Source organism: Pteropus alecto, unplaced genomic scaffold (genome assembly GCF_000325575.1).
Source record: "Pteropus alecto unplaced genomic scaffold, ASM32557v1 scaffold75, whole genome shotgun sequence".
NCBI lineage: Eukaryota > Metazoa > Chordata > Mammalia > Chiroptera > Pteropodidae > Pteropus > Pteropus alecto.
The window spans coordinates 20914865-20942078 of NW_006440638.1; the positions used below are offsets into that span (position 1 = coordinate 20914865).

The window sequence follows — 27214 nt, forward strand, 5'->3', positions numbered from 1 at the left end:
AATAAAGTAAATATTGATACTAGACTTTATGTTTAAAGAGACTTGTCTGGCAAGTGAGCCATGTTTTAACAATAACCATAGTAAACGAGGAAAAAAATTAGAGAAGTTAAATAAAAGGCTAATAAAACCTGGAGGAAACAGCTCAGTGTTTTCTTTTAAACCCTGAAGAACACCAAACATATATTATGTTGCATAAAGAGTCATTTTAAGAAAAGACTTATTAACAATCCAATAGCAGAGTCAGCACTAAGAATTTCAATGATATCCAACTCAAAAATACATAGGGAGAGTAAAGTTATTTTATTAAATCATGCACATCACGTGTGTTAGTGCAAATAGTTTAATCTGTACTCCAGAAATTCTATTGTACTTTATATCTTTACAAAATAGATTTAAAACAATTATTTACTTTAAAAAATGTAATTCTGAAGTTAAGCATTTCAGAACAATATTTGCAATAACCTATATACAAGAGGTACTGGGTACCACTGGCATATTAGCATTCTGTGGTGGAGTGGCTTCCTGCAACAGAAAATGATGAAATGAACTATATGACAGTTTTTTCTACAAGTCATTTGTGGACTAATTCCTCCATAAATCTAGTGATCCTCGAACAGCAAATCCCGAATAGCTTAAAATATAACCTTTTAAAGTATAAACAATGACTGCCAAACATCACAAGGCAAATTATATCCTAAACTTCTATTTCAATACTTGGCTAGGCCTGTGGATTGCCACAGAACATTTAAGCCAATTCACTGACATTCCCTCCCAGTCTTCACTGACTGAAAAATTTAACCATGTGATACTTTAAGATATTCTATGATCTAAATAAACTTTATTGACGTAACTGTGGTGCCGCACAAAACCATAGCTAAACTTTTACTTCTGTGTTTTAAATTTATAACATCAAGCAGTGTTTAGGTGCTTCATTGTGCATGGAACATTATTAATCTTGGGAATAGTGCTTCTCATTAATAGAATGTCCCAATTAACAACAATAAAAAGAAAATAACCAGTTGCATACTCAACCAGGAAATCTGTTGGTAGGTAACAATAGCTTACCTCGAACATTAGTTAGCTTTGAAATATCATAACCAAATTAAGTCAGTAAAAGCTTATCTAAAGAGATATTAATTCTTTCTTCAATTAAACATGCTTGGAGGAAGAGATGATAGAAAAAAAAAACCATGCTTCCTAAAATGCTGTATATGAAAGTAACTTGGCTTTAAAAGAAAATATCTCTTTAAATACATGAGGTTTAATAAATTACATTCCAATTGACTCAACAGTTTGGTTTACTGCACTGAAATGATATAATTACTATGTTTTTGCTCCCAGAAATACTTCAGTTTGCTCAAGAAAATACACACTCTCATGGAAAGTTTTTCAAAGTTGATGTCCTCCACATCATCAAGTCACATTAAGGCTGAACAAGTGTGCACGTACTCCTCAAATTATCACTAGAACAGAATATTTTCCAAGTGCATTATTTCTCTTTAAAAAAAAAAAAATCCACGCAGAGTTGTCTCTAAATCTTGTTCCCAATAGCTCAGTGGTTTTATAACAAGTAAAAATGGCGTAAATATGTAAAAAATATATATATATGTGTATATATTTCAAACTGATAGGCACTGAGCACACAGGGCCTCTCTTCCCATGTATGTATCGGTTGTTTGGTTTGGGTAGTTATCGAATCAGAAAAATGAATTATCTGGCCATTAAAATTCAGAGTAAAATACCCATAAATTTAATGTTATAAATAATTTGGTGTACCGAGAAGCCTACTTTAGGCCACCATAATATTCAGAATCTCAACATACTAATTTAAAAATTACATGAAAAATTGCAAGCAAATTATTGCTTACAGAAGAATAAAGTCACAATTTTATATTCTCTTTATAGACAGATACATTTTATATAATTTAAAGCAATGACCCTACAGCTGTATTCTTGCACTTCTGCTGTTTTAAGAGGTAAAAAGGAAGAAAATGGTTCTGTCTCTCCCCAGCATGAGTGTGATGCCAGCTTCTAGAGGGAGACGGTGTACGGACTCAAGAAACACTCTCACGGAGAAGCTCTGGCCAGACCCGGCACGTACAGCACGATGGCTGTCACTGCAACCAGGGCAGCCAACATGGGCATCCAGGGCCAGGGTTTCTGTGTGGAAAGAAACCAAGAGTCAATATCACATTCTCCCCTCTCTTTTCATACCTATTAACCTGTTGGGTTCCAGAGAGTCTTGAGTACTCAGAATATTAGAAAAACCTTATCTTTGCATAAGAATAAATTTTAAAAAGAAAAGAAATAAAGGTGAGGGAGTGCAGGTGTGAAGAGAGCCATAATAGCAGGAGCTCTTTTAGAGGGCCATTGTGTGGAAGCCTGATATATCTCAGCAAAGTCTTGGGTAGCTTTTAATTTTGTTACAGTTGAAACCTAACAGTGACTTCTAAGAAATGCTCTGGGCTCAGCCTGCTTTATTTATTCTGGTACCCATATATTACGACTAACTTATGTACATAGATGTCTACACTATGTTTCTACCTAAAATGTTTATGGTGGGGTAGCTTTATACAAAGGGCTGGCGTATAAGTTGATAGAAAAAAAAGGGGTCTAAGTTTTGATCCTCTCTAATTTGAAACCATGTAAGACAAAATCAGATGGGGTTCAAGATGGAGAAGTGCTATTTAGGGACACTATGTAGTTGATACTTTTGGTAAAGACCATGTCCAGTGTAATAATGTCATACAATCATCTTATATAATCTATTAACATGCACGCCTGCTGAGGCAAGCATGGATGGGCTGGTCCCTGTTAACTTTCAGAGGGCTTTACATATCAACCGGCTTTGGTTGATAGCTTTATTTTCACTACGGTCTTAGAGTCTTATTGAGAAAGCTGGCTATTAAAGATATATTCTACTGTTGCAGATCAAGGTTCAGAAAGATGTGGGATAGGTTTACTCTTATAAGTAAATGCACACTGGGGCTGAGATTGTGACCCAATGGTCCATTATGCTAATCTCATCCTTTTTAATCTTTATAGCCATGATGTGAAGAAACTACACTATGAAAAAGAAGAGGGAAGGTAGGAGGGGGAAGAAAGCTGGCTGAAAACTTCAAAGAGGCAAACTCTTCATTTCTCATTCAAATTTGATTAAAAATATAATTGGGAAGGGGTTACTAATATTGCAGAAATTTATAGTTTACTCCAGTTTGCTAGAGACAAAGACCAAGTTAAAGGCAGAATATTAAAAACTGGTTAGGTTGAAATTAATTCATGGTTAGCATTACTACAAAGGCAACAAGACAAAATGTTATGTGATTAGTTGATTGTTCAGTTCATTCATATGACACAATACATGGCATACTAAATGAAGGGTTTGCTTCAGGTAACAAAATACCTGTGTGGTTTTGCCATGCATTATATTACAAATATGGCACAAACAGGTGACTGGGACAAACAGACAAGGACTCAACAGTATTGCTTGTACCTTTCTCTACCACAATGGACCGAAACACCAAAACAGGAAAGCCAGGAATAGGCCGATGAATACGGCTGGGACGGGTTGTAATATGGAAGGCTAAAGAAGGGAAGGGATATTAAAATCATTTTATGCTATAAAAAAATCAGATAAGATGATTTAGACCTCAGGGAGGTAGGAGAAAGGGTAGGAAGACTGAGGTAATAGAAGTAAGAGCACTCAGGTTTTGTACTGAATCAAACATTTTAAAGACATCTAATACAATCCAGAATGGAGTGGGGTATGTAAGCTGGCAGACTATCAGTTTAAAAGGAATAGCTGGAGGCAATGGCATTGTGGGTGTCCCTAACATCCTAATGAAATGTAGCATGTTAAGACAGAGCAATGACAGCACCTCAATAACTGATGCTCTGCTTGACAGTACATTATTTTTGTTCCATACTTGGAATCCATTATTTGACAATGAGTACGTTGGAAATGGTTGTAGTTTATTTTATTGTTCCATCAAAACCTTTTTTTAAACCAGAACTCTTTTGCCTGAGGTGATACTGCATTCAAGTTTAAAAATAAATGCCCTGTGATGCGTGCTTCCTAAACCAAGCAAGAGATATGATACAATGTACGATAAACATTTGGTATATGAAGACAGGCAGCTAAGTTTCAGGGCTTTCAGTTATATTACCAGAATATAATCAATTTTTAAAAGTAAAAGAAAATGACCACAATGAATATTACAGAGTAATATTTTAATACCATAAGTCCGATATCATAAAAAATTTACCCTTAAGGTAAATTATTTGTACAACTATAAATAATAACAAGGTTACTTTTGAAAGGTTCTAACTACAGGGGGATCCATTCTGATTATGCTAGATGTCTTCACAGGTTAATTTAGTGGAAGGTGAACTGAAATTCCATACTCAGAGGGATATGAATTAAGATAAAAGAAAGAAGTTACCAAACCATTATGATATGATTTCAGAAGCGTTCTGTAATCTACATTTTCAAAATAAATGCAATTTATTTTTGCTTAGCATAAAGCCTCCAGACTCAATTAATCAACTTCTAAAAGGATTCCAACTAAGCAACAGCTTTATTTTCTAAAAAACTAAGACCTTCTTTAGCAAAGGACAGTTGGACACAACTCATGAGCATTCTGTGATGGCCATGCAACATCATTCTTTCATATTTGTGCTGCGAGTTAAGGAAAGTGCCTTCCTCTGTAGGAAGTGTGTGACTCACACTCACTGCAGTGTCCAAGCCATGACAAGAGGTTGAAATAAGTCAGAGCACAACCAACTACACTGAACATCATCCATCAGTTAGGGCCCACAAATGCAATGACCACCAAAACATATAACACGACATTTATTTAGTATAACATCTTTTTAAGACCATCTGCCTTTCTAGCAAATGCAAAACAATATTAAACTCAATTTATACCAAAATGTTCCAACTTCTCTTTCTCTCCCTCCCCCCTGCCACGCATCCCTACAGAAACTCACCAAATACTTCCTAATATTTATAGTAGACTAAAAAGACACTAAGCTTTTTAGGAATATGCCTTGGTGAGAATATTAACAGTATAAAATGAAAACCATAATTAAGTCTCCATTTTTAGATATAGCCAAATGCTAAGGAGTCAACATGAACTACTCTTTCTTAGGTGGGTCTCTGGTGGTACAGTGCTTCATTTCCCAGCAGGGGAAATACAAGAGCCAAATGATGGTGTAGTGACAGAACTTCAGATTCATCTGGGAAAAGCTGACAGTTCTTAGGTAATTATTTTTCTTACAAACAAGGCTCTTCCTCTAGGTAGTCTTTAGGTTCTTCTAGGAGTACAGAGTAAAGGGGAAAATTCTTACTAAAAAAAAAACCTCGCAGTACAACTATTCCATCATGGCATTTCATAATGAAAAGTTTAGTTCATGTTTATTACAGGCCTTAGTTTCTCAAGTCAGTAATAAAATCTTCTGAAACATCAATTTCAGGGCCCTCACCTGCCTTTTAATCAAAGCTAAGCCAAGTTTGCAAAGACTTACATTATTTCCTTTCTCTCGGAGCAGCTTCAGGTTGTCTTTACACTGTTTGAGCTCATCTGTGATTGACTGTTTTTCCTGCTCAGTCATTTCAAACTTCAACTTCAGTTCTGAGAGTACAGTCTGTGTCTTTTCGTACTAAAGGCAAAGAAAAAAGAGTGTGCAGACTCAACTTAAAATGGGTATGAAGTTATGGTCCTAGTTAGGCTTACATAGCAGATCTATTTCGTTACCTGCAACACCAAAGTCAAGCCTTTTTTGTTTTAAGGAGAATAAGAATCATTTGCACTAATAATAAGATTCTTTAATGTTAACTTGATTATATGTAAGAATTTTCTGGAATTAAAAAAATTAAAAATTGAGAAGTCACCATTGTGTCATATAAAGGATCACTTTTCCCACTGAGTTAGAAGAGAAAAGCAAAATTTCAAACTGAGCAAAAGAAAGCAAGTGAAGAAAACTCCATAGCTTAATTAAATAGCAAGGTTAGGAAGTTTATATCCTGGTAAGCAACGTCGGCCAAGCTATTTTAGTCTTGAAGTCCAAAGTATTAATTCCCATTAGGCCTTTCTTTATACGGGGTATATAGGGTATAACAAGTGTTTTGGATAGGTGAATTTACAGGCAGATGAAGCAAAGAAATACATCTAAGGTACTAACCACTATGACTGAGGACATTTCTATCTCTCCAGTTAAATTTATAAGCATCAATTAAAAATAATTTTTAAAAATCTTTTCTGATATTTTTCTATAGTTCTGAAGCTACTTCCTGCTCTGAAAAAACAGTTCACTGTATATAACTTGACTTTCAGATGCAGTAGCTATCCCTTTTACACAGGTGATGTCAATGTGAAACATAGTATGATTTGCCCCTACTTTAAATGCCCCCGGAGGCAGGAATTTTAGACTGGTTCTACTTTTAGATATTGCATCTTACATGCAAGTTGGGCTCCCAGTCAAAGAACAAAGACTGTTCTGCTGCTGGCTGTGCCTCTGTCTTGGCCTCTGTTGCCCCATTCTGCCATCTCTGAAGGTTTTAGAAGAAAGAAAGAAAGAAAGACAAGGGCTGAGTATAAAATATACCATGGGTCTGGCATACCAGAAGGTTTCTCCTTTTCCCTAAATATAGCCCATGAGGCTGGAAAGTCTCCAGCTCTTTTATGCCTATATCCTAGAAATTCTTCAATAAAGGATATCTTTATATGGTGTTTCTGAATAATGCAAATATCTTAGAATGATTATTTAGGAACTTATCATTATGCATTCCAAAGATAGATATTAAGAAGGATGCCAATGTACAAAAACATTAGAAAAAATGGAGGCAGGGGAATTAGGGTCAGCAGAGAGGTCACTAGAACGTGGAAGGAAAGATATGAGTACAGAGAGGGAGGTAAAATATGAAAGGAGCTCCCTATTACCTACCAACATTCTCAAAACAAGTCCAGGTAGTATGCCAGAGAATGAACTGAGGAGTAAGATTTATGGACTTTATGACAGCTTTTTTTGTGGGGTCTATGGACTTCCTTCCAGAATGCAGGTTATGAGCGGCTGCCAAGGCAAATTCAGTGTACCTAGACTAGTCTCCAAACCTTAGAATAATCAATTCTCAATAATCTGATTCTTAACAAGGACTAAAAAATAAGTGAAAAGTGCTTTGCTAACCTAAATTTTCCCTTACTTTCCCTTTCCACCATTCTCACACCCAGCCTGCCCTTGACATCAAAGTGCTTAGTCATTTCTCCATTGCAAGAGCTGTGAAGCAGAATGACAGGAAGGCAGCTCGATCAGGAAGATCCGGCTGTTTACCTTCAGCATGTGAGTTGGGTGGGAAGGACTCTGGCCTCAGTGCAAGATGGTGAAGCCAAACAACTTGCCTGAGTCAGTCTTTGCAGGGTGGACTTGTGTGTTCAATGTACTACAAATTCTTAAGTCAAATATAAAGGTGATATACCATTATTCTTCTCTTATTACTGATGGTTAAAATTTACTGTTTACATGTACTTTTCCTTTGTTAAATGTTCAAATAAAAGCTGCCATATGTAAAAATTTAATTGTTGGAGCAAAGGTCACCTTCTGCAGCCTTAGTTTGAAATCTCGCTGGATATCATTTTTGCTCCATCTTGCTTTCTAACTCGGTGGTGAGAAACGAGCTAAGTTGTGACTAAAGTGGAAATACCACACAATACACCAACACCTTTGGTTTTTCTACATACAAATAATCCTATCTGGGCCTCCTTATTAGCTTGTAATATTTTGGCCTTTTACAGTGCTGAAGATACATAATCGTGGTACTATGCATATTAATCATGATTCTATGAGAGAAAGAAGAACAAAGGGGAAACATTGAAAGGGAACATATGTGCATTAATAAAAATATTTGCAGTGGATTACACAGATATAAGAACCTCTTTAAAGAACATTTTAGTTACAGACTAGTATCAAATCGCTGACATCAGGACAAACAAGAAAGAGAAGCAATTTTACATTACAAAAGACTGTGATGACTACATGTCATTTGACAATGGAAAACAATGAACAAGAAAATAGAAAAAAAACATATTGACAAGATCAGACATATTTTTAAATGTGCTGCATTTAATGCAATCCAAAGGCTATCAACAATTTAGATGCTGTGGCAACATGCCACTGCCACTTGTGGAAACAGTTAAAGCATTTTTGCACTGATTGGGTAGTGACCAAAAGCAGGCAAACAAATAATGCAACAAAATGGTTAATGCATTCATAGTAACATACAATAGAATCATCTTCCAACCACAGCATTCTTCCTAGATTTTGAAAGAATTATGGCATATGGACTGGAAGGACACAAAGTGCTTACAGTATTAAATACCAGGATATTTACTTTGGCACAAAATTTGTATTCAAACTAAATAAAATGAGATTTCTCCCAAAACAAATATCCTTAGCAAGAGGATATAAATGAATATATTACAAAATCAATATGGCCACATATAAATAAAGAATGTTACAGGTTTTTTTCTTCCCTTTAAGAACAAACATGAAGACAGAAAAACAATAATCATTTCCAAGTTCAGGATACCACAAGGAAAGGAAAAAGCACAAAAAACTATATTAATTAAACAGATCTTCTAAAAACAATTTCGAGAAAATTCATTATTAAAGACAAAGAATTGTCTTCACCTTCCTTCTATTTATAACAAATCCTTCTTTTAAGAGAATCTACAACTGGGGTGGGCCCTAACCAGTAGATCAAGATGCATCATCCTTCTCCATCCCCGAGCTGGTCAGGAGTCAATGTAGGGAGTAGTATAAAGCCAGAAGGACTGAACACAGCTTTTACGGCCCCATAGTCAACTTCAAGGCTTTGCTCAGGAAGAGGCTGGGTGGGGTCTCTGCTCCAAAGTCAATTCTCACCCTTTTTAACATGATTTTTTAAAAAGACACCAAGTCAAGGTTTTAAGCAAAATGACATGAAAAGAAAGTATGCAAATTTGTGAAGAAGGGGAAATAGGGATGGGGAGGGTAGGTGGGAAGAAGTAAAAGGTCACAGAACATGTGTTTTGCTGGCTGTCTATACGAATTTTAAGTAACTTCTCAGGCCAGTTTCACCTGAAGTGTTTAAAAAGCATGATAGTGTGGCCCTAGTTTGCTTTCCCAAGTATTCTAAGTAAAATAAGGTATTGTCTTTGAAAGAGAAACAATGAATTGAGTGATCTGGTACAAAAGGCTTTTCATATAGGTTAACTAATTGGTAGAGAAAAAATTTTAATGTAACTTTGTATATTTATATTTTTGAGGCCAAACCCTACTAATGAATTCTCTATGTGTGTACCATGATATACAGCTAGAAATAACCATGTAGAAATGCTCCAAGTATCAATTTTGTGACAGGTAATGACTTTGTTTCTAACTAGCATGAATATCTGATTTGCCTTTGGCTTTAAGTCCAACCATAATTGGGCTCATGTCTTTTCACTTTACCTCTTTCTGTACATCCTTTGCTTGGTTTTCAGCCTTACTGAGAAGAGTTTTTAAATCAGCTGAATCCCGAAGATGCTGTTCTTTTAAGGATCCCACTTGATGCTCGAGCTCTTTTCTAGTCATCTGAAGGATGCTGAGATCACTGGTAAGCTCTAAACTCTGCTTCTGAGAACTGTAAAATAAATATTGACAGAGTTATTCATGTAGAAATAGACACAGCAGAAAGTCTAATTCCTTATACATTTCACCAGGAGGGATGGACTAGATTTCAGAGGAGAAAAGAAAAGTGTAAAAAGGAATAATAAGTAAAAAGTGTTAAAATATCAAAAAAGGTAACTTTAAAGCTGTGTCTTATTTTCAGATAATCAAATATACACAAAGATTAAAAATTGAAAAAGATTCAGTGTAGGTCTTCTACAGGAAAGAACAGCATATATTTCAACTATTACAAGTTTAAGTACTTAACAAATAGGATGGGGGACAAAACCTTAAAGTTTAGGAGCCACTGACAAATCAAGTAAAGATAAACCTACTCAAATGAGAAGATACATCAAACTATGAAAAAGCCCAGGACAAAGAACCAAGAGACTGAGTTCTAGACCCCAGCTCTGCCATTAATTAGCTGTGGGATGTTGAGCAAGTCATTAAACTGGTGTAATTTCATTCTCTGAGTAAGCATTTCCTGAGCTCTTAGATCTGTGCTAGGCATCATGTTTTACAGACACAAATAACACAAGGGGTGTCCCAGGCCCTCCACTGCCAAACAGGAAGACAGAACTCAATATCTGAGGCTGTTTTCTAACTTAAATTGTACAATTACTTTTATATCTTGATGGAAAAAATATAACTCCAATTTACACACTAGCAAACCAGATTGAGAGGCATAAATAGAAATTCTTTGTTTGACTCCTTCTATATTACAGATGACAAAGAACAAAAGACCTGTATAATGCAGCTGTGTTAAAGAATGAAGTAGTTAAAGGAGGACAGGTTTTCAAAATGACAGCTTTATGCCTCTCAGGATGAACTGTAAGACTCAGACTCAATACTGCAACTGAGGTACTATACATTATAAATCCCATTCCAACTGTATGCTAGGCAGATTCTTAGGGGCAGGTCTGATGTTGTCAGACCAATAAAGCTAGGAACTAAATGGCAGATGAGACCCTGTAAAAAAAGGACTAGCTTCTAAATACAAGTATACTGGAGAGGCTTACCCAATAAATTTAGAGAACTACTAAACCAGAAAAGTTTAAGAAAAAAAATTAATTTGTCTTAAATAGTTTATGAGTTTAGGCAGACAACTTGACCAATAATCTAATATAGTCCACCCTCTGGGACCTAACATTTTTAAGCCACATGCTTGTAACTCATAAGGAGTTTGTTGGCTTATTTTTTAATACTTAAAATTTGAACTAAAAATATAACATTTAATACTCTGTCAGATTCCAATTATTAATCACATTTCAAAAATGAAGGACCAAGTCTGAATTTTTAAAATATCAATAATTCCAAAATAAGAATAATTTAAGATAATCATTACTGGTAATCAAACATCAGTATTTCTTGCTTGTTAGAATACTAAACTAAGTGGATTCATGAAGAGCCAAATGTATTCCAAATATAAAGAATCTGAGTGTCTACATCATCTTACACATACTTTATAACCAAACAATTTGCCTATATGTGTGGTCACACAGATAATCAGTTGATACACTCATATGTGTGTGTATATGTATTCATATATATTTTTGTATTTGGGGCCTTTATTATGTCCTATTCATATTTTGGAATTGCTTTTACAAACTTCTATATGTTATGAACAAATATTTGTTGTATTTTTTTATCATTAATTATCTCTAAACATTAAAAACACACATAAATGTACAAAAAGACTACATAAAGATATGACACTGGAAGAGAAAATGCTTTATAGATATTGATATTGAGAACATATGGTATTTTAAGGAGGAGTTTTAGAGAATAAATCAGCACATCTTGTTCCTTCAACTAGTTCTTGCTTTTTAAAAATGTATAATCATTATAATTGTTTTTGTTTTTATAAGCAGATAATGAGGCTTACTCTTTTGATATATCTAGTCTTTTTTTCACTGTTTTCCCTAAAGCTTGTTTTATATGGGAACTGACCTTGACCACTGAGTTTTTGCTAACCTCAATGCCTTGAGGAGTACAACCACAAGGCTAACGAAAGAATGATGACTTCCATTTTTGGTGTACTACTATCATGTTCTGAATTAGAACACATTGTTTAAATATAAATACAGAACAGATTAAATTTTTAAGGAAAAATTTTGTTGAAATAAATCTATTGTATTCACTGGTTTGCCTGTAAGGTACTGAATATTAGAAAGATTTAACTGGTTTTAGAGAAGTTTTAATCTTATATATTACTCTTTATATAACGCTGTTTGAAATTCTGAAGCTGAATTTGTATTTTTCAATAGTATAAGTTCTTTATTATAGTCATCACCCTTATTAAAAGAAGAGATCACTGGCATGAAAGAAAAGCAAACTTGTAATTGAAATTTACTATCGTTTAGTTTATAGGGCCAATTCGATCACTAATTATAGATTTTTGCTGTTTGTTTGTTTGAGAGGGAGCATTTAATGAATCTGTATTCCATGAGCACATCAAAAGGAAAGGAAATGTATGATGATGTGGGCAGGAAAAAAATGCTGAAGTATTCATTTACCATGGTTAACCTGCCAAATAGTCAGAGTCTGGCTGAACATTTTGCTCCAAAAAGGTATTTATTTAAGTACCAAAATTAAATTTAATTTAGATGAAAATATGAGATAACGGAATATCTTGAAGCTAAAAAAGAGTTCTTGCATACTTGTGCAATTCTTTCTCTTGACGCTGCAGTTCTGATGATAGCAAAACATTTTCCTTTTTTAGAGAATGACATTCAGTTTCCAATACATTCCATTCCTTTCTCAACTTCTCTAGTTCACCTAAAAGAGTCCCAAAACATGTTTGTTAAATATAGGAACATAACTTCCATAGTAATTCAAGGAATAAAGGGAAATATTTCAGAGAAGAACATAATTTTTCCTATGTAGAAACAAGTAGATTTTACATGGTTATCCTTAGATTTGTTACTCTGCATCTATACCTCAGGGAAGTTCCATCACCTTGAACTTTTGTAACAATTTTTCCTACTTCATTTTTATAAGACAAATAATTTTTAATAGTATTTAAATAAAATATAAAATTATAAAAAATTTAAGTTTATTGTAGAACTTTGCAGACTTAAAGAATGTTTATAGCCCCAATATAAGAATACGACTTTATACAACTAATTGTTATCAAAGAGAAAAACAGGTTGAATGGTTATTTTGTACAAGTTATCAATGTCAAGAGGTAAGGGCTTTAACGTAAAATACATTTATGCACCTTGTAGCCTTATTGCTTCCTCTCTCTGCTGATCCTCACACTGCTGACATCGAAGCTGAAAACTGTTTTGAAGACCAGTGATTTCTTTCTCATATTCAGATGCTGCTTTTCGCCACCGCTCAAGCTCAGCTCGCACCTTCTTAAGCTCTTCTTGTAAAGAAGCAATGTCAGTGTCCCGCTCAGAGGCAGCCCTTTCTGCTGCTTGATGAAGAAGCAAAATTTCATCTCGGGCACTAAGCAATTCATCTCGAGTGCTTGTGATTTCACTGTCTTTCTCCTCCCGGAGATTCTCAATATTGATGTGTAACCTCTGCAGTTGGGCTACAAAAGTATATTTATCCATCATTTTCTTAATCCACGGCAATTAGGAATAAAAGAACAGCTCATATGAGACTATAGTTACTAAACAGCCCAGGCTGTCACACCTGTTTGTTGCTTTTGATTAAACTTACAAGCAATCTATGTTTAATGCGGAATGTCAAAATACAGAAACACAAAGAGAAAAAAAATCAGTGATCTTTATTTCCCCTACACAAATTGTTTTTAACATTTGCTACTTAATCCTTCTAGATATTTTCTATGCATTTATATACATTAAAAACAAAAAATAAGGAGTGATCATAATATATGTAGTATTCTCTATTCTGCCGGTGCTGAACATCTTTTAGTAACAAAAAATAGCTATACTGTAACTTTTTTGGCTGATCCTTTATTTTAGACATTGTAGGCTATTTAGTTTTTAATTACTAGAAATAGTGTTGCTTATAACACAATCCTGACTTTTTTCCTTAGGGTAAATTCCCTTGACATAGAATTGCTTGGTCAAATGGTAAGCATTAGAAAAACCTTTGATGTTCGATTAAATTTTTTGTTCAAATGTCAATTCCTTAAAGAAGATTTCACTGATGACTTATCTAAAAATAGCTCGCTGTCATTCTCTACCCTTTACTCTGCCTCTACTGGATGTTACATTATATTATTTGCTTATTGTTTCTCTTTTCCACTAAACTGTACATCTCGTGCATGCTCTATCCCCAATACTAGCAAAGTAAACAATCAGGAATTATTGGTTGAATTAATAAAATTAAAGAATACTGCCTAATCAAAGAGGTACATTTTTAAAAGATTTGGTCTCATGCCCTCATGATCAAACCGAAAATAATCTGTATAAAATTATATTTGGTTCAGAAGTAAAATATTAGTCTTGGTTATTATAATTCAAATAAATTGTAGATAGAAAAAGTTCCTTAGGTAGAAGAAAAGATAATTAAAATAATTAAGAGTATTAAAGTTGGAAGAGGGGGAGGTTGCTCCATAAATAAACATTAAATATTATGCTATTTAAGTCTATAGGAAGTATCGAGGTAACTGGTTCAAGATCTGAAAAGACACAATGATAACATGACCATGGATTTGTGGATAAAGTCCTGAAATACACATGCTGGCACTAGGGGGCACTCAATGATGCCTAGGTAAGACAGTTTTAGCACTATGTCACAGAACCTTTAGGGAAAACTGCCCAAACACAATACAGGATGGAAATACAGATTCAAATCAGATTTATATAAGCTAATGGATAATGACATTAAGCTATAAGAGTTTAAAAAGTTTTCAACTTAAAAAGATATACAATTTGCCTCAGAAATTCTAATTTGACCACGATAAAGTTAAAATTTTTAAATAATTCAAATATTCCACTCCAAAATAAGAAAAGAAAACCCCAAAAGATTGTTTTTTTCTGGAATATGTTAGGGCAAATATCATAGGTCTCATACAATGACTATCCATTTCTTCTCAAACTAAAACTTTAAAATAACATTGGTTCCCTCTTTGATAATAAAGGCAAATTAATTTTGCTTTAGGAATTTTATAATGGCATAGGAAAAAAAGACCTCTCCTAGGGTATCTCATAATTACAGTCTCACAGTACTAGGAGCACCAGTTTAAAGAAAACCCTTGACAGGCAGGGGTCTTTCTGGTCATTTCTGTAATGACCCTGCAATAGACCACAAAGAGGTAGCAAAACAGTGGGTATGAAGAGCAGCCTATACCATGGAAGGCAGTACAGGGAGCACTATTCCATTCCATGTGGTATATAATTTTTGTTGCAATGTCAAGTGTGCTATGAGCACTAGAAATAATGCCACCAAAAAGCTAAAAGTGCTAATGTACAAAGGAGGTCAAAGTGATTTCCTGTCTGAAGGCCCTCTCTACATAACCCAGTAACTCACTACATAATCCAGAAAGTGACAGTCTTACCAAATCCATATCTTTACCCCTGCTCCTCCCATTCCATGTGTCTATTATTGGATTATGAAGGAATCTTCTCTTGTTATCTTCTTTAAAAAAAACAAAAGTTCACCCAGTTATAGCCTCAGATTCTAGGTTAGAAGAAAGCCATGAAAAATGGGAAACTTCTGCATTCTTATTTTTCATTCCTTTTGACTCACTAAAAATAAGCAAAACAACAATCTCAAATACCCTTGGGGTGTTCCATACCTTGAAGAACCTGTATTTGTTTAGTGGATTCCTCAACTTGATTTCGATAGGCTTTTCTTTCTTCTTCCAAAAGAGCTAAAAGAAGAACATAGTATACCTAATTTTGTGAGTTAATGTAAGTATTCAAAATTGAGCAGCTGGAAATTTGTAAAAAACTCTTTCCTAAAGCTTACTGAAGGAAACAAAAGTTAGGCAGTAAGTATTATCAGTATTTGCAGTTAGTTTAAAGATTTTAGGAACACAAAACAGTAGTAAGTAATAAATCTATTCAATTTAGTGGGGTTTTCTAGATCTTGTATCACCAAGATAATATGTACTATTCTTCACATGAGAAACATTCTTAATAGTTGTTTATCAGCATTTCGATCTATATTTAAAAACCAAACTTAAAATCTTCATGTTTAGTACCAAGCACAAAGTAAGTTGTAAATAAGTAACTGATGTTTGTTAATATTTTTTCATTATAATTAAATAAATTAGCTTGGACCCTCTAAGAGGCTGAATACCAATTCTAATTTCTTTAAGAAGCAGAAAAGGAAGGAAGCAGTAACAAGTTCCCAGTTCTGAGAATCTTGCTCCTTGTCAGGAAAGCCATCTTAGAGAACATGAGGATTCCACAGGCCATTCACTTTCTCTTCATTCTAAGACTTTCTAAGGTACTAACTGACCACAACCAGGTAGTTAGTGTGAATGATATAGAAAATGTGAGCTCTAGGGAATAGCAGACTCCACTGGCCTATGACACTACAGATAAGTGAGCTAGAAAAGAAGTGGTTGAGACATTAGAAGATTTGATACCTTAACCTAGACTCATTCCTCCCATTTACTGATGAATAAATACACTATAAAGTCACAGGGAATAGACATTTCCTTTATCTTATAATGAGTAGCTAACATTAGATGTAACTAAAACTTTGAAATTTATATACATTAGGCTTTTTCCCATTTGTTGTACTTAATATGTATTTAACTATTGAGACTTTTCACTGGTATAGGTCTTTCTTGATCTTCACATCAATAATATGAAGAAAGTAGAGCAAATGAACTCTCCTCATTTTATTGATCTGAAAAATATAAATGCAAAGAGGTTACGTGAATGTCTCAAAAACATATGTCTAATAAAGCTGTGGTTCTGAAACAAGATACCATGCCTCCGGACTGCAAATTTGGGGCCATTCAGTTATGTCATGTCGTCGCCACATCCCTTAAAGAATTAAAGTAATCTTGATCTCACCTTGAAGTTCAAAGCATTTTTGTTTACTTGCTCTAGCTAGCTCCTGGGCTTCAATCAATTCCTTTCGAAGATGCTGAATTTCTTGTTTTGCCTCAGTTTCTGACTGTGCACCCTGTAAGTCATCTGACGAAAATGTTTATTTTAAAAGCAAGAGTTAGTATCACACTATAATCTCTACAACCAAAGATTAGCAATCTCTTTCATGTTTAGACATGCATAGTTAAACGACATAGCACAACTAAGTTATGTGAAATTTGGAAGGAAATTATGTTAAGCATTTTAGTTATTTGACCTTGGAGAAAGAACACAGTACAGTTAAATACATATTAGTAATTCATGGCATGGCACTATAAAATGTATAATTTTTTTTTAAGGCTACAGCACCCAGTATTCCTAGGTGGTCTCCCATCCAATTACTAACCAGGCCCGACCCTGCTTAATTTCCGAGATCAGACGAGATTGGGCATGTTCAGGGTGGCATAGACAAAACGTATAAAATGTAGATTAATATATACTAAAAGTATATATTTCACTCATGTAGAGCTTATGTAAGGCTTGAAATTCAGTAAGATGAACATCATGCAATTCTTTATCAATTGAGAAATTTCTTGATAACAAGTCAGAAAATTACACTTGGAACTGAATTGGAAATGGAAAAACAGAAACAAACTTTTCTTTGAGAAAAAGCATTTCAGTACGATTTCCCCAGCTGTGGAATACAAAATAAAAACTAGGCTGAAAGCTGCATTGTGCTCACTTTGCCATCACTGCTTTCCCCAACACTACACACATAACAAATATTTGCTGAATTTTAAATGACACTTAAATGATTTTATTGCAATAAATCAGATTTAGCATTACATCTCAAACATGCTCCCTCCTGTAATTTCTTTCTTCTCTACTCACTCTGCTCATCTTTCATTGTATTAAAACTTTCTGCTACTGAACACTGCCTGAAATAAATAAATCATCAGGTAGGCTATAAGTCTTCTAACAAATTCTATTTGACTATTACTTTGGTTTACAAATAGCTCACACATAACAACTTTATCAAAAAAGAGCTGAGAATAAAACTTCACAATATGATCACAGTAGGTCTCAGATGTTACATATACACATTTTCATACGCATAGACTATATCTTACTTTTCCCTAGTCAACCTATCAATTCTTCTCTCAAACAGTCTCTTGGTAAGGGTGGGCACATATACATAGAGAGAGGTTTTCCAGTGGCTAAGGCACTGTCACAACAACTACAAAGCTTTTCTTTCAAACCACATGTTGGAGTCCGCAATAGTCCTAGCTGCCCATCTCTGGATTTGTCCTTATGTAGAACAATGTCCTTATTTTTAGGAATATTTAAGAGGGAAGTGTCATGATGCTTAAATCTTATTTTCAAGTGGTTTAGCAAAAAAAAAAAAATCCTTCACTAGATATTTTCTTCGTTGTATGTAAGCGTTTTTTAACCTTAGCACTTTTGACATTTTGGGCGAAATAATTCTTTGTTCTGGGGCGTTTGTTGTGGGGTAGTTAGTAGTTTCTCTGGTTTCTACCCAGTAGATGCTAATAGCACTCCCTCTGAGTTGTAACCATCAAAAATATTTCCATATTTTGCCAAATATCCCTTGGGGAGTAAAGCTGTTCCATGTTGAGAACTACTGTTCCATGTTAATAATTTGAAAACCAAGAAAAAACAAATTTATACAAAGCCTTCTTTTCCACAGAAGCATTGGTTGGCAATTCTGAAACTATTTTCTGTGTATTCTAACAATGATCAGATAAATATATTGTAGATAAAAGGAACCAGGTTTCTCACTGTTGGAGAAGAGAATTACAGATATGGAAATAGGGAATATAGAATTAATCCTGCAGTATAGGGTATAAATTAGAGAATGAACTCTAATAGATTTGAATGTACAGAAAAATAAAGATACAGAAATAAATACAGATATGTGAGATTGTGTAGATATACATACATGTTTGTATATATAATATACATACATATCTATTGCTTAACTCTGTCCATCGAGTGGGCCTAGAATCACAACAAATACTCAGATCTTGGTTTCTAAATACCATTCTCCACTAAAGAGACCTAGGGCTCACTGGAGAAATGGCTGATTTCAGGGCTATGATCAGGAAAAGCATAAGATGAATGGAGAACATCTTTTTCATCAGAAAAAAAAGGCTCAAAGAATGATTGGGTCATGTCAAAAAGACATAAAGAGCTCCCACTGGCCAAACATGGAACACTTTGAGCATCGAAATAATTAATGATAGTGACAGATTATAATCTACCAAATACAATATGAATCCATGAATTCACACTGATACAGCAGAAGGGAGGGAAGGGAGAAGAGGAAAGAGGGGAAAAGAGAAAACTCTTCCTTAAAGTAGAAAGTCAGCTAATAAATGTTGAAAGAATTATGAAATCACTATTCGGCAACTAACATAGTAATAACCGATTCAGGCAAGAATCATCAGTAGATGCTAAAACTAAAGAGATAAAAGTTTGAGGAATTACAGGATTTTACATAAAGTTATCATCATCAGTGACAGAATGATTCAAAATCAGAGACTTTCTGATATGATGCCCAATATTATTACTGTTACATTCTTACTAAAAATGCATAGTTTGAATGTAATCATGAAAAAACATAAGATGCAGACAAACTAAGGAATATTTTATAAACTAAATATGCTCTTCAAAAATGTCAACGTCATGAAACACAAAGAAAGACTGAGGAACTGAAGAGATAGGACAACAGAATGCAACGCATGACTCAGGATTTTCTTTTGTCATAAAGGTCATTATTGAGACAATCAACAAAATATGAATAAAGGTCTGTGTTTTGATAATAGTAATATATCAATGTCAATTTCCTAATTTTGCAACTTGTATGGTGGTTATATAACAGAAACAGGAAATTCACACTGAAGTATTTAGGAATAAAAGCTATCATGTCTTGCAATGTACTCTTAATAGTTTAGGAACAGAGAGGGAGGGGAAAGGAAAAGGGAGAGGGAGATGGAAAAATCAAATTTGGTAAAATGTTAACATCACATGAGGTGAAATGTTAACATTTGGAGAATCTGGATGAAGGGTACATGGATTCTTTGTTCTAGTCTTGTGACTTTTCTATAAGTCTGATAGTGTATCAAAATAAAAAGTCAAAAGAAAAATTTCTTCATATATACACAATACAAATAAAATATAGCAAAATACCAACAATTGTTGAATCTAAGCAATAGGCATATATGTATGTTTTAGTCCTTTTCAACTTTCCTTGTGTTTGAAAGTTTTCATGATTAAAAAGGTCTCTTGAAATTACCAATTCTAATACCACAATCTTAGAACCTCAATCACTTCTTCCTAAAGTCTTATCCTTAATCTATCTTGCCCTTTTGCATTCTATCCTTCATTGTGATACTACAGCAATTCTCTTACTTAGATCAAGAACCTGCACTGACTCCCTATCATCTTTATGTGGCTTTTAAAGTTCTCCATAACCATCATTACTTATTTTCCATTACCTACTAATATACTCAATTCCTAATAGTCACCGTCGTAGCTCACACTCATGACTATTTTCTTTACTCATCTTTGCTCATACCATTCTCCTTTACTCCTACAAACCTGCACATCCTTTAAAGCTCAGGCTCAAGCGTCTGCATTTAACCCTGTGACTGCATCTAACTCCCAGCACACAATGGTCTCTTTTGCTTGATTTCTAGAGCTTGACAGTAAAACCCAAGCAAACCAGGAAGGCCTTTCAAGTTCCTTAATTGTTTAATAGCATTCAATTTCATTTTTAAAGGACCATAAAACCATGCAGATACACAGGATTTGGAAGAGACCTTTAAGATCAAGTAACCTATTCCTTTCATTTGACAGATGAAGAAATAAAAGTCTAGAGTTCTGAAATGGCTTATACATCTGGGCAGTGGAGACAACCAGAATTCTCACTCTAGCTCAATCGTTGTTTCCATAAATCATGGTACCTTCTTAAAGGTACCAATCGTTAAATCAATTTCAAATCAAATCAATTGATTTACCAATCGTTAAATCAATAACGATTAAGTGGCATGCTTTTCTAACAAACTCTTATTTTCTTCCCCAGAAATAAGAGGATTCCTATCACTGTTTTCATTTAACAAATGTTAAATGTATATATGTTTCACATTTCTGCTCCATACTACATGGAACATACTATATTCCACCTAATACAAAGCTAGACATAGAGTAGGCACTTAACTATCTGATTAATATACAAAATATTTGAACTTAAAATGTATAGATTTTTTAAATAAACACAATAAATGTAAATAAATTAATGCAACAACTAAAGCACTACTTTGTTTTGAGGAAGAGAATCCTTTTATAAATGCAGAATAACTGTGTAATTCATCTTGAAAGTCTGTAAAAGCAGACATTTCTTGTCTGCAGTAGAACAATTCTCTTGATCAGTGATGTGAAACAAAACTAATACTTGCTTTTCGAGCTAAAAATAATGGAATAGATTTTATGTTAAGTAATTCTGTTTTGGTAGACAAAATATAATCTAAGCAATAATGAGTTCTGCTAACACAGGGATCTATTGTTTGCAAATTTGTTCTCTGTATCACATAATAAAAAATTAGCGTTTAATTAGAGCAAATAAAATGCCACGTGTCAAATAATGTAAATATACAAACTCTATACAGTGCTTGATTATAGAAGTAGAGATATTGTTTAATAAACACAAATTACTATATACGAACTAATTAAGTAGTTAGTGTGCAGATCCTCTTTTTAGAAAACCAAGTACCATTTTTTTTTACCAAAGACAAATGAGCAAATCTTTTTGAGCTAAGGTTGATCAAGGGCTCACTGCATTTCTTATGGTTGTGGGGGAAAATGCATTACTAGTTTATTGTGGTCTACTCTCACTGTGCCTCACTTTTGTCACAGAAAGGGACTTTTTGTATCAATCTATTTCATGATCTTGGGAAAAGTCTTGTGATGAGTATTAGTGGAAAGTGCTTAAATGAAGATCAATAAATGACTTACTGAGCCAAATCTATTTTATTTAGGTGTGCAAGTCAAAGAGAAAGAAATGATTTTTAGGAACTATGATGCTATGGAAAGATTAACAGAATCCGTTTTTCCCTTAACACGAATGGTGTATATTTAGAAATGCTTGGTATATTATGGGCCAGTGGCTAACTTTTCTCAGTCTAAGGCTAAATCCCGTAAAGAGATCCATACCACACAAGAACCCACAAATCAATCAGCCTTGGCACACAGAATACCTACATGAGATCCTAAATTAAATTTGGTGTGACTACTTCTTTCAAAGAGTGACTGGAGAGTTAACTTAAATACTGCCCTTTGCTCTAAACATGGTTGAGATATTATGAACCACTTGGTAAGGGGCCAAATCAAAGTATCTTTTCCCAAGTTCTATTTTGCATGTGCATGTTTGTTGAAGGCTGATGTAGCCACATCATCTGTTAACTCATCAATTGATAGAAACATCTGACTGAGAGAGCTGGCCGGGTGGGTGTATCTTTTTTCAACTACTAGCACTCTTCCCTTTGAAAGGTCTGTAATTGCAGGCTTGTTTGATGAGAACAAGCTTCACTACAAACAAGACCATTTTTTTCATCAAGGGTATATGCAGCCATATGAGGTAGTCCTAAGTAGTAGCCTAATTATGAATTTAATTTTGGGCATAGCCTCTTATTGTTAATTCTCACTCTTTTGCCATTCTTTCTGACCAGCTAGGTTCCTTCTTGACAATTGGATCTTTCTGACCAGCTAGGTTCCTTCTTGACAATTCGATCTGTCCTCTTCATTGTCCTCCTTTCTCTGTAATTTTCTCCTGCAGTACTACAGTCCACCCCTACACAGAGAATTCTCAAAACATGGTTAAGCTAGGCTCTCCAAAGTTCCCACCACACCTATTCAAAATACAATTACACTATCAACACTATCCTTCATAATTCTGCAGCTTCTGCATGTATCTTATCTTTTTATCTCTCAGGTCAATAAATGTCTCGGCAATAAATGACAATGACTTTCTAGTCCTAATTTCTGTCTTGCACTTCCAACTGCATTTCTCATTTCCAGGGTGATAATATGAAACTGGGATACTTTTGAATGTAAAAGGGAGCACTTTCAATAATTACACTGGGACAACAGGCATATACAGTTCCAGGCAAACGAGAGTCTATGGTCACTTTTCCTGTTCAACAGGTACCAAACTAAAACCATCACTTTCCCCACCAGGATACCTCTTCTTCCAGAAATAAATACTTCTTTTAATAACACCACTATCCTTTCAGTCATTCAGGGTCAAACACTGGAATTATATCTGACTTTCATTTCTCTCTCATATTCTGTTTCTCAGGCCAATGGATTCCAGATGATTACCAAAGAAGAGATGATAAAGACAAGAACTGGGCCCAAACCTGAATTTCGTTCTTTGGTTTAAATTTCTCACCCTAGTTCAGACTCTCAATGATTACCTAAGCCTCCTAACTGACTGTCTTACCTCCATCCTCTACCTATTCCAATTCATCCAACAATCTCCCCAAAATACAGGTCTAATATTTCTGTGCTCAGAGCTACTGAATTCTGCCAAAATAATCACCTCAACTTATAAAATACTCAAATGATTATATGAACAAACTTTAAGTATACTGTACTTGTCAAACCCAACCCATATTATCTAGCTTGTAGTTTTTAATGTTTCCTTTGTCTGAGAAGATATCTCAGTCTTCTCTTAATCCTACTCACAGTGGTAGAGCCACTATGTGAAACAGTCTGGAGGTTCCTCAAAAAATTAAAAATGGATATTCGTAAAGATCTATGCACCCCTATGTTCATGGCATCAGTATTTACAATAGCCAAGATATGGAAGCATCGTAATTGCCCATCAACAGACGATTGGATAAAGAAGTTATGGTTCCTTTATTCAATGGACTATTACTCAGCTATAAAAAAAAAAAAAAAAAAAAAAAAAAAACCCAACCATTTCAAAAGAAAGGGACTTAGCAGTTATTATGCTGAGTAAAACAAGTCAGACAGAGAAAGATAAATACCATATGATTTCACGTATATGCAGAATCTAAGGAACAAAAGGAACAAATTAAATGAAAATAGACTTACAAATAGAGAGGACAATCTGGTGCCAGCCAAAAGGGAAGGGGTTAGAGGGCTGGGAGAAAGGGGTGAGGGGTTAAAGAAATACAAATTAGGAGTTGATGGTGTTAGGTCCAGGAGGGCCCTATCCCCCGTAGTGTAGGAACCACTATGCCAATTTACTCGCTCAAAATATTCTCACCAAAAAAACCTGCCTCAAGCCCCACATAAGTTTCAGATCCCCTTGCGCATTCAGGGCTGATGCCATCTTCAGCTCAGCCAGGCTGTCCCTCTGCTACAATAAATCTTGCTTAACCTCTTCAGCCTTGTGCATTCCTCCTTCAGCGAACCTAACTGATAGATGGTCCTGGGGATGACAGCATAGGGAATGCAGTCAGCAGTAATATAATGGCTAGATACAGAGCCAGAGGAGAGAAAAAGTAATCAGGGGGATCATTTCATAAACTATATAAATGTCTAACCAATGTGCTGTATACTTGAAACTAATAATGAAATAACAAATTTAAAAAATCTATGTAATCTATAAAAAAAACCCAAATGACTAATAACATTATCACATTGACAATAATAAGTAATTCTTTAATATCAAGTATCCATTTAGTATTAAAATTTTCCCACTGTCTCAAATTTCTTTTGCATTTGGATTGTTTGAATGAAGATCCTAATAAGGTTCACACATTGCAGTTAGCTGACACATTTCTTAAATCTCTCTTAATTTATAGGATCTCTCATGGCTCTTTCCTCCCCACTCTCCCAATCTTGCAATTTACTTGAAAAAACTGAGTCATGTGCCCTGCAGAATTTTCTAATCCGAATTTTGCCGTTTTATCCCTACCACATCATTTAGAATACATCCCTAGCCCTTTATATGTCCTGCAAGTTGGTAGCCGAATCTAGAATCTTGACCAGGTTCAGATTCAATTTTTTTAATTACTGAATATGTCATATATGGTATGACACACTTTCAGGGTCATCTCAAATGATATTTCTTCCACGAAGCTCAAACTGCCTTTCTTCTTCATCTTCCAAAATAAACACAAAGAAACAAATAAAAAATCTTTCCTTTCTTTGACTCCTAATAGCAACAACTACCAAGAAGCAGCTTATCATCTATAACTCTCTTATCACCAAGGACAGAAACTCCTTAAACCCCAAGAACAGTCTTATCAGACTTTGAAACCATGAGAGGCACAGTTTCCTAAAAAGAGCAAATTGCATTAGATACTACTTGGACTGAATTTCAGTTCTCTTTTTACCTTTTTTGGAGAAATGATTCCAAGCATATAAAAACTTGTAGTTTGAGTCACATCTTTCTCTTTCGAAAGTGGCATAAATTGGTTGAAAATTAATATTAATATTGCAGGAAAAATGTTATCTATCATCTTTTTATTTACATCTCATGGTGAATGTTTAATCTACTTTAGATTATTTTCCTAATCCTAGATGACTAACATGAAGGGTAGCACACCGTAATTCTAAATAAAGATTGGCTATAATTTTTAAAAAGGAAAGAATAAAATTTGAAAATAATGGTTCAAGAAGTCAGCCATAGGGTTTCAATGAGGAAAATAAAGGAGCTACTTAAATGTTCTCAAAATTAAGCTCCAAAATCTTTTGACAGGTGTTGATGAAGACACTACTTCAGTAACAACGTCGGTAGTCATACAGAAATGTTAAGAAAAGTTTTGGGATTCTATTTTTGTTTTTGTCACTTTAACAGCACCCCAAGCAATTAATAGCAGCATTAGTACATCCACTCTCCTTCCACAGGCTCCTTATATTTTCCAGTCTCTTTCTCTCCAACTTCCCCTTTTATTCCTTCTTCCTTGAGTCTGATTTCCCAGCTTTTATTATGGGCACTTTTACAAATACAATTTAGCCTTCCCATGGTAATCAAAGATTAAAAAAAATTTTCCTTTACATGTGGCAAAGAAACACACATTATTATTATTTTTTAAAGATCTAATTGGCTTTATGAAATGATTCATGAACTGAGTAGCATCCCATCTAGCAACTAGAAGGGCGCTCCCTATTATTAACAGGAAAAGGTCTACCACCAATTGTTTTGTTAAACTCTACAATCTTATTCAATTAACGAAAAGTTACTCTTTAATAGATAGCTCTGCTTTTATCAATCACTATCATCATTATCAGTGTCTTCACTACAGTGCATAACACACTATGTTCTCTACACCATGGTACGTGATCTACATGCATCATTTCATTTAATCCTCACACTAATCCTATGATGTCAATCTTTCCCAATCTGACCAATGAAAAAAAGTAAAGCACAGAGGAGTTAAGCAGTTTGCCCAAAGACATATTACAAATAGATGGCAGAGCTGAGATTGAGCCCAGAGCTCTCTGATTCTTAGCTTCCTGGCTGGAGTGTGTTATTTTCCTAATGCTCTTATGGTTTTATAACTTTGATGTAAGAGGTCTGTTATTAATTCATTCAACAAATATCTTAGTTTTACTGAACATCTGGCATTGTGGTAAGCAATGGGGTAAAAATAAAATCTAGAACAGATTGACACATAAAATTACAAAAGCACTAATAACAGTTGAATATAATTAACATAATCATAAATGATACTTATAAACCAATCTGAACTTGGCTGCTGAAAAGATTTCTGGGACATTTCTAGAGTAAAAAAGACCATAAGAACAGCTACTTTTGTATGATTGGTTTTCATTATTCATTCACCCCCGCTCTTGTTTCTCTATGTTCCCACAGAGGCCCAGGGGTTCAGTATCAGTAACAATTTTTTCTACAATAATAGTATTGCATTTCTGAGAAGAATCAGAAATGCTCCAAGATGAGATTCTAGACTGTGCAAACACTAACTTAGATTTATTACTACAACACTAGAAAAAAAGCATGCTCATCAACACCAAAGGTAAGAGTGCTAGAAACTATGCTCATACTTAGAGATACTTAAAGGTTGGCAAATGGTTGCCTGGGCCAGTAATCCTCAGCGTGTCCCTTGTTAATGGAATTCAATCAAAGGTGGCTTCGAAGAGCCACATGAGCTTCAGTATCTATGGGGAAGAAACAAGAAGTCCAGGATGCCCTAAGGAACTCTAAGAGAATCTAGGTAATCTCTGCTAACCGTACCCAATCCCAATCATTGTAAAACTAGGCCAGCAGCAGGGTCATGCAGGGTGAAACTAAGGTTTCCTTATATAATCCAAACTCAGGGCCTAGACTGGGATACGAGATCCCTTAATAGCCCAGCCAGAAGCATAAGTATTTCTACAGTGAGAAACTTCCACAGGCTGCTTCTGCTGCTGATTCCAGAGAGCTGCCTGGTGCTAGTCCATTGCTACCAACATGTTTAACACACTGGGCTGAACTTACATGTCAACTTTTCTTTGTATAATAGGCAATATAAAAGAGGCTAAATGGTGACAACCACGGATTTATCAAT

At 34.6% G+C, this 27214-nt stretch overlaps 1 protein-coding gene and 1 pseudogene across 12 annotated transcripts in view; both read right to left on the reverse strand.

Moving 5' to 3' along the window:
* Positions 1-277: 277 nt before the first annotated feature.
* The window catches only part of SLMAP (sarcolemma associated protein), a 123030-nt gene continuing 96093 nt past the window's right edge, over positions 278-27214 (reverse strand). For all 12 annotated transcript variants that reach the window (XM_006917512.3, XM_025050658.1, XM_006917510.3 and 9 more), the window contains 8 exons: positions 16638-16760; positions 15404-15478; positions 12905-13225; positions 12345-12462; positions 9487-9658; positions 5527-5661; positions 3494-3583; positions 278-2160 (listed from right to left, as the gene is read on the reverse strand). In XM_006917512.3, the coding sequence (XP_006917574.1) occupies positions 3500-3583; positions 5527-5661; positions 9487-9658; positions 12345-12462; positions 12905-13225; positions 15404-15478; positions 16638-16760 (1028 nt within the window). In that variant the 3' untranslated portion in view covers positions 278-2160; positions 3494-3499. The remainder of the gene's footprint in view (positions 2161-3493; positions 3584-5526; positions 5662-9486; positions 9659-12344; positions 12463-12904; positions 13226-15403; positions 15479-16637; positions 16761-27214) is intronic.
* LOC112484418 lies at positions 17010-17128 on the reverse strand (annotated as a pseudogene).